This window comes from Felis catus, chromosome A2, assembly GCF_018350175.1.
Source record: "Felis catus isolate Fca126 chromosome A2, F.catus_Fca126_mat1.0, whole genome shotgun sequence".
Lineage (NCBI taxonomy): Eukaryota > Metazoa > Chordata > Mammalia > Carnivora > Felidae > Felis > Felis catus.
The window spans coordinates 33,761,230-33,774,316 of NC_058369.1; the positions used below are offsets into that span (position 1 = coordinate 33,761,230).

The following is a 13,087-nucleotide window of genomic DNA, read 5'->3' on the forward strand; positions in this document are numbered from 1 at the left end:
TCTTAAACAAAAAAAAAAAAAAAACAGAAAAAAGACAAAACCACTTGAAGAGAATATTAGAAAGCAACTCAAAATTTGAAACCAACAGAACCAGCACACCACACGCCGCTCCACACCGTAGGCTCCACCCTCGGAGAACCTGGCCTCTAGGTGTCTGGCACCTGAGGCCCCTCTTCCACACCCACACCCACGTGCCCTTATGTACTCCGCGTATGAGTGGTCGGACCTAAGACTGTCAGAGTGGCATTGGCTGAAACGGTGCCGGCCGAGTTCTGGGCGGTGCAGCTGTAAACCCCCATGTCATCTATTTTCACGTCCGTGATGAAAAACACGTCGTCATCGGGCATGACGTGCATGCGTCGTTCGCGAGCAGCGGGGAAATCTGTGCCTCCATCCTTCTGCCAAGCGATCTGGGGGTTGGGGTGGCCGGTGGCAGCACACTCAAGGCGGGCCATCGTGCCCGTCCGGATGGCGATGTCGTGGGGTATTTTGGTGAATGATGGCAACACTGCAAAATACATATGATGTACGGTCAGGCTCGTGTCATGGGAAAGCCAGATGCAAAGGCCAGGACGACCCTCTGCCAAGAAGACCTCCTGCTCTGTGTCCGCGTGTCCCCTTGGGCACCCTTCGTGCCAATGTCTGCTTAGAACCACTCGTGCCATCTTTGAGCGAAGAGCGGCAGGCTTCCCCAAACTGCCCGCCTCTCCCTTCCGTGGGCCGCCCTTGTTCACCTGAGCCTGGCTGTCCCCTCAAATGAAGACTTCATGAAGCGTTTGGCCTTTTGTTTCTCACATGGCTGTCGATGCGGGGACACTCGGTAAATACTAGGGTCTGACACGTGACTGCCTTAATTAAGCAACAGAACAGAGCCTGGGAAATACAAATGATCTGCTCCGGCAAGACACGATTACGGCAGGGAGAGTGACATGCCCTCAACCTGGGCAGAGCGACAGGACGGCATGTCCCTCCCAAAGTCACCTATGGTGGAGACTTGGTGTTGGGGCCACAGTACTGCACCCACGCGAGCTCAAGTATACACCAGCTTATTTCAGCCAAGAAACATCCAGCCACACGCCAGGCATCGCTGCCGTTCCCATCGAGGTTACTTTGCTGGAAAAGTCTAACAGTTCACTGAGTTTTTGATAAAGAACACTCCTTCAGAATAAACCAAGACAACAGGCCACAGTGGGGTAAAGAATGTGTTTTCCTGTGGTCTGTGAGGGCTTAAAGACAGTGGTTCCAGCACTTCTTAACTGGAGGCTTAATAATCAGGAAAACCTTACCAGGTTACTTTGGGGGGGGGGGCGGTGCTTAACTACTCCAGCTATTAACTTCTCTTCTTCTGCCCTAAACTCACTGCAACAATAGCCCTGAAATAAGCCCTGAAAAAAGCCAGCTTGATAGGCTCTAAAGCTGGTTGCAGAGTAAAAACTCCTCATCAGACACCCCAGGGCCATCCTATCGGGCTGGGAGTCCACAGGCTCCGTGGCCATCTACTCAGAGGGCAGGAGCTTCCCCACAATCAGGGCACATGCTTGGAACCTGGACACCAAACATCATGGGTGATGGAGAACAAATGTATAAAAATGCAAGGATGAGGCCCTTCGTGTCACTTAGCAACCGGATAAAAAAGTCACCAAAACCAAAACGACAATTCACTGAGAATAACTTCAATCTATAAAACACGCTCTGGGGCCGACTGGACGGTAATATCCCAGTGAAGCTTAGGCGTCTCCCATCTGCATCCTTCCTGTGTGGATGTGCAGGACTCTTAAACCAGGGCAAAGAGCACTTCCTCACCATTCACGACGAGCCTGGCCTTGTGTGAGTAGGTGGAGCCGAAGTGGTTGGTGATGACACACTGATAGCGGCCCTCGTGCCCGAAAGTGACACGGCGCAGGTGCAGGATCGTGGTGTACTCCATCACCACCCCGTCCTGCGCGCGCACGTGGGCAAAGTTCTCCATGTCGGCATTGGCCAGGACCTCGTTGTCCTTCTTCCAGGCAAAGGTCATCGGGGAGCTGCTGCTGCTGGCTGCCGAGCACGTGAAGCGGATGTCCTTGCCGACCACGGCCATGGTGGGCTCTGGCTGGGTGATGATCTGTGGCTTCGGTAGGTCGTCTGGGGAGAGAAGAACCAAATTTAAGGCTCCCCAACCCAGGCTCTCAGGACACACGGGGACCTCATCTTTCAGTGTCCCTGCACAGCCTCCCACACTGTAAAGGCCAGGAAAATCCATGGATATCTGGCTTTCTCCAGTTATAAACCCATGAGCAGTGATCACCTCTGTGACCACACTCCTTGATTACAACGCATCTGCTATTACTCATGTACCAAAAGCATCGATTTTAGGAGTTTCCAAGAGAATACTACACTTGGCTTCACTTGCTTACCTTAACACAAAACACACTAACAGACAGGAACCACCCGCCATGACTGCACAGACCTTACCATAAACTTTACTCCAAAAGGAGTGGGGTAGAAAGCACTTCCAGAATGTGAGAAGAGCTCTTCCAAAACTGCCCTTCTTTAATGTAGGGAGAACACTAGCAAAAATGGTTGTAATCAACGGTTTCAGAATTCTGGAAAATAACCAAAGGCTGTAACAGCTCATGAAGGGCAGACTCAAGAACAAGTCTGAATCTCAGGAAGAAAAGTGAGCTTTGTGGCATTCTAACTTACGTCCCATCCCTCTCTCCCCTAGCCTTAAAACCCAGCAGCATAGTAACCACTGAGAGGGGCAAAGTAGGTTTGGAGCCCCCGCCACCCCCCGCCCAAAAGCCCCATCCTCTGGGCTGGCATGATTGGATCTGATGTAGTTTGCTGAGCAGGGAAGCCCTCCCCCTGGGCTTCCATTTGATGAAAACAGTCAGCAGGCACCGATGAAGCACTTTCAGCTGGAGCCAACAAGACACTGGCCAAAAAACTAAAAAGGAAAAGTAGTGCGTGAAATGTTGATGGTGGGCTTTGAAAAGGTCTACCGTGTTCCTGAGGATGTAGAAGGCCACAGGCATGTGCAGCACCGTATGCTTGCCCAAGAAAGGCCTGAGAGGATCCTAATTTCTTACCTGTGATTAGGGATCAGCGCAAACAGGAAGTGGTGGCACACCCCCCAGCACACAATGTGGATGCTGGACAAAGGATGGGAGACTTTCTGAAGTGATCTAAGGACTGTCTGTCCAGGTAGTAGCTAACCAGGGCTACTGGTTACTGGCGGCATCCAACAGACTTTAAAGTATTTGTCCAGAAGTGTAGTAACACAGAGAACAACAACAAACCAAGGGGAAGACAGAGAGGGAATCTGATGCCCAGAGTTGCCACATTATTTTAAAGACTCAGTTTCCAACAAAAAACTATAAAACTAGATAGTTTTTATAGCTGACCGCTCAGAGCCTGGAGCCTGTTTCAGATTATGTGTCTCCCTCTTTCTCTGACCCTCCCCAGTTCATGCGCTCTCTCTGTCTCAAAAATAAATAAATGTCAAAAAAAAAGAAATGGTTACTAGAGACAAAGTAACTTTTTATAATGTAAAACAATCCATCAGGAAGACATAAACATCATAAACATATATGAACCTAACAGAGCTCCACAAAACATGAAGCAAAAACTAAAGAAATGGACAGTGCAACAATAAGTTTGTAGAATTCAATACTCCGTGTTCAATGATGGTTAGAACCACTAGGCAGATGATCAACAAAAAAGTACAAGACTTGAATAACACTATAAGCCAAATAGACCTAGCAGACATCTATAGAACTTTCCACCCCCACAAGAGCAGAATAAACATTAATTTCAAGCACACATGGAATACCCTCGAACAGAGACCATATATTATGCTGAAAAACAAATTTCAGTACATGAAAAAAGAGAAATCCTACCCAGTGTCTTCAATGACAATGGAATGAAGCCAGAAATCACTATCAAAAGCAACACTGGGAGTCTAATTTGTGGAAATCAAACTGAACTTCTGTAAGTCAAAGAAGAACTCATAAAGGAAATTAGAAAATACTTTGAAATGAGTGAAAATGAAAACACAGATACAAAAACTTAAATGTTGCAGCTAAAACAGTGCTTAGAGGAGAGATGGAGAGCTGTCTACGTTAAGGAAGACCTCAAATTAATAACCTCACCTTCCTCATTAAGAAATCGGAAAAACAAGCTATCCCCAAACGAAGCAGAAGAAATAATTATAGAGCAGAAATAAGAGAAAAAAGGGGGAAAAATCAATGAAAAGTTAGTTCTTTGAAAATACTAATGAAATTGAAAAATCTGTAGACTAGCAGAATGGGGAGGGGGGGAGAAGACACCAAATACTAAAATTAGGAACAAAACTTACCAACTAACCTCACAGCAGCAAACGGGAATACTATGAATAATTTGTATGGCAACAAATCAGATAAGCTGATAGATGCACAAATTCTAAAAAAGAAAAATTACCAACACTGACTCAAGAAGAAACAAAATCTGAATAGATGTTAATAAGTAAAGAAATAGGATAATTTTGGCATGCCTGGCTGGCTCAGTTGGTTAAGCATCTGACTTCGGCTCAGGTCATGATCTCATGGTTTGTGATTTCAAGTCCTGCATCGGGCTCTATGCTGACAGCTCAGAGCCTGAAGCCTGCTTCGGATTCTGTGTCTCCCTCTCTCTCTCTCTGCCCTCCCCTGTTTGCACTCTGTGTCTCTTTCTCTCTCTCAAAAATAAACATTAAAAAAAATTTTTTTTAATAATTTAAGAACTTCTCACCAACAAAAAGCCAGACCCAAATGGCTACACTGATAAATTTTCCCCAAATTTAAAGAATAATTATCACTAATCCTTCAGAAATTCTTGCAAAAAACAGATGAGTGAACATCTCACTCCACTGTAGGAGTCAAATATTCCCAGACAACAAAATCAGACAGAAACCCAACTATACACCTGAGTACAGATGCAAAAATCTTCTACCGATATACCAGCAAAGCAAATCCCACAACATATAAAAAGGATTATACACCACGACCAAGTTGGATTTATCCCAGGAATGCAAGGTTGGTTTAACACCCAAAAATCAATGTACCATATCAATAAAGTTTGGGGGCGGGGCACATTATCCTTCAACAGATGCAGAAAAAAGCATTTGACAAAATTCAACACCCTATCATGAAAGAAATACACAACAAGTTAGAAATAGAAGGGGAATTCCTCAACCAGGTAAAGGTCATCTATGGAAAACTTACAACTAATACCATATCCAACAGTGAAGGACTGAATGCTTTTGCCCAAATCAGGAAAGACAAGGAAGTCTGCCCTCACCACTTCTAGCCAACACTGGAAGCTCTACCCAGGGCAATTAGGCAAGAAAAAAAGAAAAAACAAAGAAGCTATCGAGACTGGAGAGGACGAAGTACAAGTGTCTTTTTGCAAATAACATAACGATCAAATATAAAAATCCTAAGCAATTCAGTGAAAAACTACTAGAATTAATAAATGATTTCAATACAGAGGCAGGATGCACTCGTTCACTGTTACTGGGAATAGGCAGTGGTGCGGCTACTGATGAAGACAGTCTGGCAAGTGTTCAAAAAGTTGAACAGTTCCTGTATGACCCACAATGACATTCCTAAGAACCACAAGAGAATTCACAAAAACTTACATATGAACGTTCACAGAATTATTTAGAATTACCAAGAAATCCAAACAACCGAAATGTCCATCACCTAATGAACAGCTAAATACATGTATATCCATACAATGTCATATTGCATTAAAAAAAATAATGAATACATAGTAACACATTCTGCTAGGTTAAAAAAAACCTAGTCACAAAAGACCATTATTATAGGATTCCATTTATATGAAGGTCCTCAGGGACAGGGGACAGTGCAGTGACTGCTGTGAACATGGAGTTTGTTTTACGGATGATGAAAATGTTCTAAAATTAGGTGGTAGTGAGGGTCACACGGCTTCCCAATACTCTAAACACTACTGACTGGTACACCTGAAACAGGTGAATGTTACAGTGAGTAAATGATACAACCATCATCACAGTCCCTGAAAGTAATTTAATCTCCCTAAAAAGAAACTCCCTACCTTTCAGCTATCATCCTTTCTCCCTCCACTCTAAGCCACCAGTAATCGCTCACCCTCCTACCACCCCTGGAGTGGCCCTTAGATGGGATCCTATTCTGGACATGTCATGTGGATGGAATCATACAGTGTATGGTCCTGTGTGATGAGCTTCTTTCACTTCAAGTGTTTCAAGGTTCATCTGTTGTGTGAACAATTGCTGTTTATGGCCTGATGATATCCCAGCGCCTGGCTCTACCACGTTTTATTTATCCACTCCTGGAGTGGTGAGCATTCGGGTTATTTCCACTCTTTGGCTGTTACGAGTAATGCTGCCATGAGCATTTGTGGCCAGGTTTTATGTAGATCTATTTTTGTTTCTCCCCAGCACATAGCTGGGAGTGGGTCACGGCTTAACTGTGTTTAATTGTCTGAGAAATTTCTAAACTTTTCCCAAGGGGCTGCACCACAGTGCACTCCCACCAGCACTGTAGGAGGGTTCAGACTCCACCCTCCTCACCGACACTTGTTGTTGCCTGACTTTTTGATTCTAGCAATGCTGGTGGGTGCGAAGCGGTTCTATTTTCCTTTTATAAAGAAGGAGGTGGAGACTCCCACACAGCTTAAGACTTTGATCTCCTGCCAAGTGTTTTCCTGATGCCCATTCTTACGTGACGACGGGTTCGGCATCCTGCGCTGCCATGTGGAGGTGGGCTAACGAGTGTGAACTGCCGTGGGACATGCCAGGGCCATCGGCCGGAGGCTGGGCACAGCAGGTCACAAGTCCGACCCTGGCTCATCCAAAGGGTAAGTTACGCCCTGTGACAGGAAAAGGGAGGAAGGCGCAGGAAGCCCCACTTCAGGGCAGCTAGTTAGCAAATTAATGGTCAGGGCCCAGGTACGTGGTGAACAATGGACGGCACAGTCATCGTGTGCTACTTGGAACACGAGGCGTGCACAGCCCGACATTGTGCACGGACGTTCCCAGAAGACTGACCACTAAGAAAACACCGGATGCTTTTAAGGCTTCTCGCTGGACTGGATCAGCACAAAGGAGGGCGAGCCTGCTGGCAGAGGTGGTGGTGGGTAGATGATGGAAGGGGGCACTTGTATCCTGAGGTCAGCAGGCACACTGGCTCTTGCCGTGCCCAAGGAGGAGGCTGGAGAAGTGGACCACAGGGTTGCCTGCACTGCTCCGGGAGCTCCTGGTTAGGATCATCAGTCACACCCAGGGCACAGGGGCAGACCGGGGAAGACAGAAGGCAGGAGGCACTCACAGGAGTTCCGGTCACGCCCGGGAAGCCCACCCTCGCTCCTGCTTAGAGCAGAGACTGGAAACCCTCCAAGATTCGTCTCATTCTCTGACCACATCTTACTGACCACGAGGCTGCGCATTTCCACGTGAGTGTGGCGTATGGCACGCAGCGTGTGCACAGCCTCCAGTCGTTCAGCATCTTCTGTACCGTTTGCAACCAAACCCGGATCGCGACCACCCCCGGTCCAAAAGATGGCAAGACCCACGCTCCAACAGTCAGAAGGAGAAGAGAGCTCATAGCTACAAGTGCAGATTTCAGTGGTTTGGAGAAACAGCGAGAGTGCAAGTCAACAACAAGGAATTATTTTTACGACACTAACTGTTCTCCTGAGACTTGTTCTTCCTGTATTTAACCTTCCATTCTTGGGGCTGGAAAAAAACACACATTAAAACCCCAGCCTCAGACACGGAGTAAATTCACAGCTAGACCCAGGCACCAGAGCCATCCTGAGATGACACAACTTTCGTCCAATAACCGGTTCTCCTGATTTGTAACCGAACCAAGTCCTGCTCCCTTCTCATTAAATGCATGCACTCCAGGAACCACATAATGAGGCGACTCCACAGTAAGTACTACGTGTGGTTTCAGCGGGAAAGAACTTGCATCCAGCAGCTGATTGGGAACCACGGATTGGGGTTGACTCTGATCACAGAAATCACTCCCATAATGAGGACTTCCTCCTGGCCTCCCTGCCCTTCAGGAAAGAAAATCACAGGGACGGCCTTACCACACACGAAACTCTCCGGCGGCACAGAGAAAATGCTCTGGCCCTTCAGGGATTCCGGGTGGGCACAGGTGGCTGTCACGAAGGGCTGCAGCATCCGGCCCAGTAACCACGGGGGCAGCCACTTCAGCTGGCAGTCGCACAGGAAGCTATCACTGCTGATGTGGCTGAAAGGGAAACAAAAGGGACATGTGAGGTGTGACCTCCAGAAAGGGATATTCCCTCGGCCCACAGACTCCTCCCCCAGTCACCGCTGATCGGCTTCTGTCCTCAACACCAGCCATCTGGGAAGGGAAGAGATTTTTCTCTGTTCCTCTTCAGTGACCCAGAGCAGCACATATAATCTACCTGGAGATTTTGATAAAACGATGCTCTGGCTCAGAAGGCTCGGGGTGGAACCCAAGATGCGGCACTTCTGACAAGCTCCCGGGTGATGTGGACACCGTCAGCCTCAACAACGCCGCGGCATACCAACAGCCCGCAGTTCACACGTGTCCCAAGACGGGCACACACTGCTCCTGTGTGACCCTGGGGGCACCATCTGACCTCCTCCAGACTCTGTCCACCCGACAGAGCTGAGGAGCACTGTGCCCTCTCTGCTTTTTCCCACCCTCCTGATAAGCTACGTGGAGCTTCCAGATTCATCTGCAACTTAGCTCTCGACTCTCAGGTCCTGAGGAGGGCTGTTTTTCTATATTGCTGTTAGTTTTCATTTGGCCAAGCTCCATGTTTTCTTACGTCCAGACGTAAGCCCTGCCAATGCGGCCCCCTCTTGTTTGTGGATCTCTACAGCACCGCTCAGGAGGCCGGCAGAATTCGGCTCCGCTCCCTAAATAGTGCTTGTTAGTTAATTGCCACTGCCCAGGGAGCATGAGAATGCAATACTGGTTTTGTGAGGCTCCAACCAAAACAGAGAATATTTTCTTTTTCATTTCTCAGCAACTGAGAATCAGCTTTTTAAACAGAAATCGGAATCACCATCTCAGCGGACATTCCTTCCTAAGGAGTCACTCGAAGATAAGTCAACCGAAGAGTCTAGCTGCCCTGTTCCTGGAAGAGACCTCAAGGCTATGAGCTAACAGAGGTCAGTGCATGGCAAGGGTGAAGGCACGTGGGCTCCCCTGTCATGAATCGCCTCTGGTACAAGGTACAAAGTACACAGTGACAGAAGGGGTGCTGAAGTGTACTTAGATATTCCACAAGGGGCACCCGGGTGGCTCAGCTGGTTAAATGTTTGACTTCGGCTCAGGTCATGATCTCATGGTCCGTGAGTTTGGGCCCCGCATCGGGCTCTGTGCTGACAGCTCAGAGCCTGGTGCCTGCTTCTAATTCTGTGTCTCCCTCTCTCTCTCTCTCTGCCCCTCCCCCACTCACACTCTGTCTCTCTCTCTCTCAAGAAAAATATGTTAAAAAAAACAATTCCACAAGCATCGCATGGGCCAGGATCCTAGCAATAGCCTCCACCACCCACCATTTCCCTCAGAAATCTTCTCTTCCTTCCTGTTCCTCATGGTTACCAGATTAGCCATCTTATTAAAATTACTTTTGGGGGGCGCCTGGGTGGCTCAGTCGGTTAAGCGTCCGACTTCAGCCAGGTCACGATCTCACGGTCCGTGAGTTTGAGCCCCTCGTCGGGCTCTGGGCTGATGGCTCAGAGCCTGGAGCCTGCTTCTGATTCTGTGTCTCCCTCTCTCTCTGCCCCTCCCCCGTTCATGCTCTGTCTCTGTCTCAAAAATAAATAAACGTTAAAAAAAATTTTTTTTTAAAAATTACTTTTGGAAAGTGCTTTTTCAAAGACTGAAATAATTGATCTCAAAGCCATGCTAACTGGGATGTCTGCCCACATCAGACCTTTAAAGGTCGGCATTTGGCTCCTACTCTTAATTTTTTAATTTTTGTATTTTTATTTGACAGGCAGGTAGCTGTGTGCTTAGAGCTATCTCCCGGAGGGCGGTCGTACTGTGGAGTTACCCAGGTAGCATGAGGGCTCCCCCAGCTGAGCCTGAGAAGTGGCTGGTTCCGGCCCAGTACCTGGGGGGCTACTCCGGGCCGGCTGTGGTGGCGGGTGGACCGGCTGCCGCCAGGTACCACACACTGAGCTTCAGTGACAGAGGGTCAGGGATTCTGTCAGAAGCGCGGTCACGAGCTCCCCATCAAGCCAGTGTTGGGCGCGACTGCCCCTTTCTGGGCTGGCAGCAGGAAAGCCTGAGTAGAGTCTAGAGGAAGACGCTGGGCTATGGCTGTGAGGCTTCAGGCACTTGTGTGGAGGACAGGAGCAAACTAAGGAAGGCCAAGTTGACAGTGATCCTTGGTCACAGATGTGTGTGGGAAGGGTTACTCCTTACACCACGAGTGTAGGCCTGGCTGGCTTGAAGATGTCCTACCTCTCCCACAACGAGGCCCACCTCACACAGAGGAGACCAGACCTCAGAAAGAGGTACTAAGGGTGTAGAGATAGCGTTCCTGAAGAGCGAGTCAGGACCAACAAGACAGACAGTGAGGACACTGACCCCCTGACCTCCCTCCACATGCACACATGGCTTTAAGGACAAAGGTGAGGTTGAAAGGCTGGACCAGGAATTGCCAGCAACCCCGGGGCTTTGCAGATTTCCGCTATTCTTCCTGCTGGTCAGCTGCTCAGGGGTGCGGCTCTCCACGACTCCCGCCTCCGGCCGTCCCATCACTCTGCTGGCTTACGGTGCATTTTCATGATTCCAACTCAAAGTGTGTTTCTAATCATCGCTTGTGGAAATTTACCCAGAGCATGACTAAGTGCACGGTACAACCTGCCTTGATCAGATGGAGGAAGAAAATGACCAAGTGGAATTAACCGTTTCTCCCAGCAGAGGACTGGGCCCAGGGCCAGCCACGGCTGGGTACGTGCAGCGAGCGACGGGAAACCCAGGCAGGGGCCAAGGCTGAGCCTCCAGAACCACGCCGAAGCAGATTTTGGGCGTGGGGTGTGGTGGAGGGTCCCAGTTGCCTAGAAGGGTCCAGTCCTTCCCAACTAGGAAAGTATCTCAGAAAACCTCAATTGTTAAGGAGAAGCAATCTTCTCTCCCTGTCCTTCCCTCTTTCTCTTATACCCTCTTCCCATCTAATGAGATTACTTCCAACATTATATTTGAAAAGTTGCAAACACAGAGAAGTTGAAAGAAATGCACAGTGAACACTTAACCATTCTAAGACCGTGACCCTTTGGAGAAGGCAGTTCTACTCAACAGGCCTGAATCTCACAGCTAAGTAAATGCCATGAGGCAGGTGCCTAAAAGACCTCCTCTCTCCTCACCCAGAGGAATATCACCAGGGGCCTGCTTTGCTTTTAAAGTATGGGGACTGCGCCTCCCTACTCCCCCATTTCTCCCGAAGGCCACCAAGAGTGGCCTCAGGAATGAGGATGAGTTCAGGATGCACAGATGGCTGTCCTCTGTCGTCTGCCCTCCATCAGCACTTCTGAGAACCAAAAGCCACATCTTTCAGGGACTAGTATTACAGCTAGACTTTGCGGCAGCAGAATCAGATTAATGCACAGAAAGAAGAAAGGAAGCTTGGGTGTTGCTACCTGCACACCCTGACGAGCTCCTCTGCCAGAGACTAGGGCACAGGCGAGCTCTTCCAACCCCGTGACCCGGGGGCCCATGGTGAACATCTATGGTGGCGGCACCACCACCTATGAACCGCTGTGGTGGCCTCGGAACAGATGTGGGCTGGGCGCCACATCACTAGTCCACAGTCATCTGTGACCACCCCCCAGATATCTCTGCCTCACTCACAGGCCACCAAACGCGGCAAAGAAGCCACTCTCAGTATAGGTCCTCCATTTTAGGCAGACCTAAATGATGAAAACTTGCCCTGACATCATTTCAGGAATGATCGCCCATTTTCTAGAAGAAAGTTCATGTCCCCTAGAGCAGCAGTCAGTAAGCTACAGCCTGCCCTGCCAGCCTGTTTTTTAATAAATAACTGACTGGCACACAGCCCTGCCCGCCTATTTGTGTATTATTTATGGCCCCTTTCTGCTACAACAAGGGAGTCTGCTTGCTAATGACACAAACCCTATGGCCCACAAAGTTGAAAATTCCATGTGACCTTTTAAGAAAAGGTGTGCTGAGGGGCGCCTGGGTGGCTCACTCGGTTGAGCGGCCGACTTTGGCTCAGGTCATGATCTCGCAGTCTGTGAGTTCGAGCCCTATGTCGGGCTCTGAGGGAGCCCGTTTCAGATTCTGTGTCTCCGTCTCTCTAACCCTCCCCTGTTCATGCTCTGTCTCTCTCTGTCTCAAAAATAAACGTAAAAAAAAAAAAAAAATAGAAGAAAAGGTGTGCTGACCCTGATCCAGAATAAGCCCCCAGGGGGCATTGCTTTTCTAAAAGACAGCTTACACACAAATGCTAACAGCCCCATCTGTTACATATATTGACACATCATGGAATCAAGGCGTTTCTGACTCCAAATTCTCTAGTCATATTAACCAGGACCCTGGAACCCCGGGTACTTACAGCTCTTTGAGATTCTTCATCTTCACAAAGGCATCAGACTGGACAGATCTGACTGCATTCTCTCCGAGGTTCCTGCAAAAGAACACTCTTCAAGTACGGACACACTCTCTGGGCGCCCTTCAGGTCAGCCACCTGTTTGAGCCAAGAGGCTCAGGTGGCTTCCGAGAGAGTCCCAGTTTCCCCAGTGTGCTGGCCGTACCACCCAGACCCCGTGTCCCAAGTCCACTTAAGTGGCTGTCACCTCCCAGACACTGGCACAAGCACACGGAAAAACCTTGGAACCAAGCCAGCCTGAAGGGCAGCATCACAGCTAACGGTGAGGCCGGCTCAGCAAGTCAACAAGCAAAGCTTTACCAACAGAATTCAGGTCCACCTTGATTCCAAGGCCAAAGAGACTAAGAATCAAGCACTAGAGGCATCTGCCCTCGATGGTGACCACACAAATGTGTCCGGGCTGGCCTCATCCTCGTCCTCCCGGGCTCTCAGGGACAACCAGGCC

At 48.8% G+C, this 13,087-nt stretch overlaps 1 protein-coding gene across 1 annotated transcript in view; it reads right to left on the reverse strand.

Moving 5' to 3' along the window:
• The window catches only part of LRIG1 (leucine rich repeats and immunoglobulin like domains 1), a 114,567-nt gene that overhangs the window by 4,632 nt on the left and 96,848 nt on the right, over nt 1-13,087 (reverse strand). The window contains exons 11-14 of the mRNA XM_011280158.4: nt 12,589-12,660; nt 8,095-8,258; nt 1,804-2,124; nt 227-508 (exon numbers count right to left, since the gene is read on the reverse strand). Coding sequence (XP_011278460.2) covers nt 227-508; nt 1,804-2,124; nt 8,095-8,258; nt 12,589-12,660 — 839 coding nt within the window. The remainder of the gene's footprint in view (nt 1-226; nt 509-1,803; nt 2,125-8,094; nt 8,259-12,588; nt 12,661-13,087) is intronic.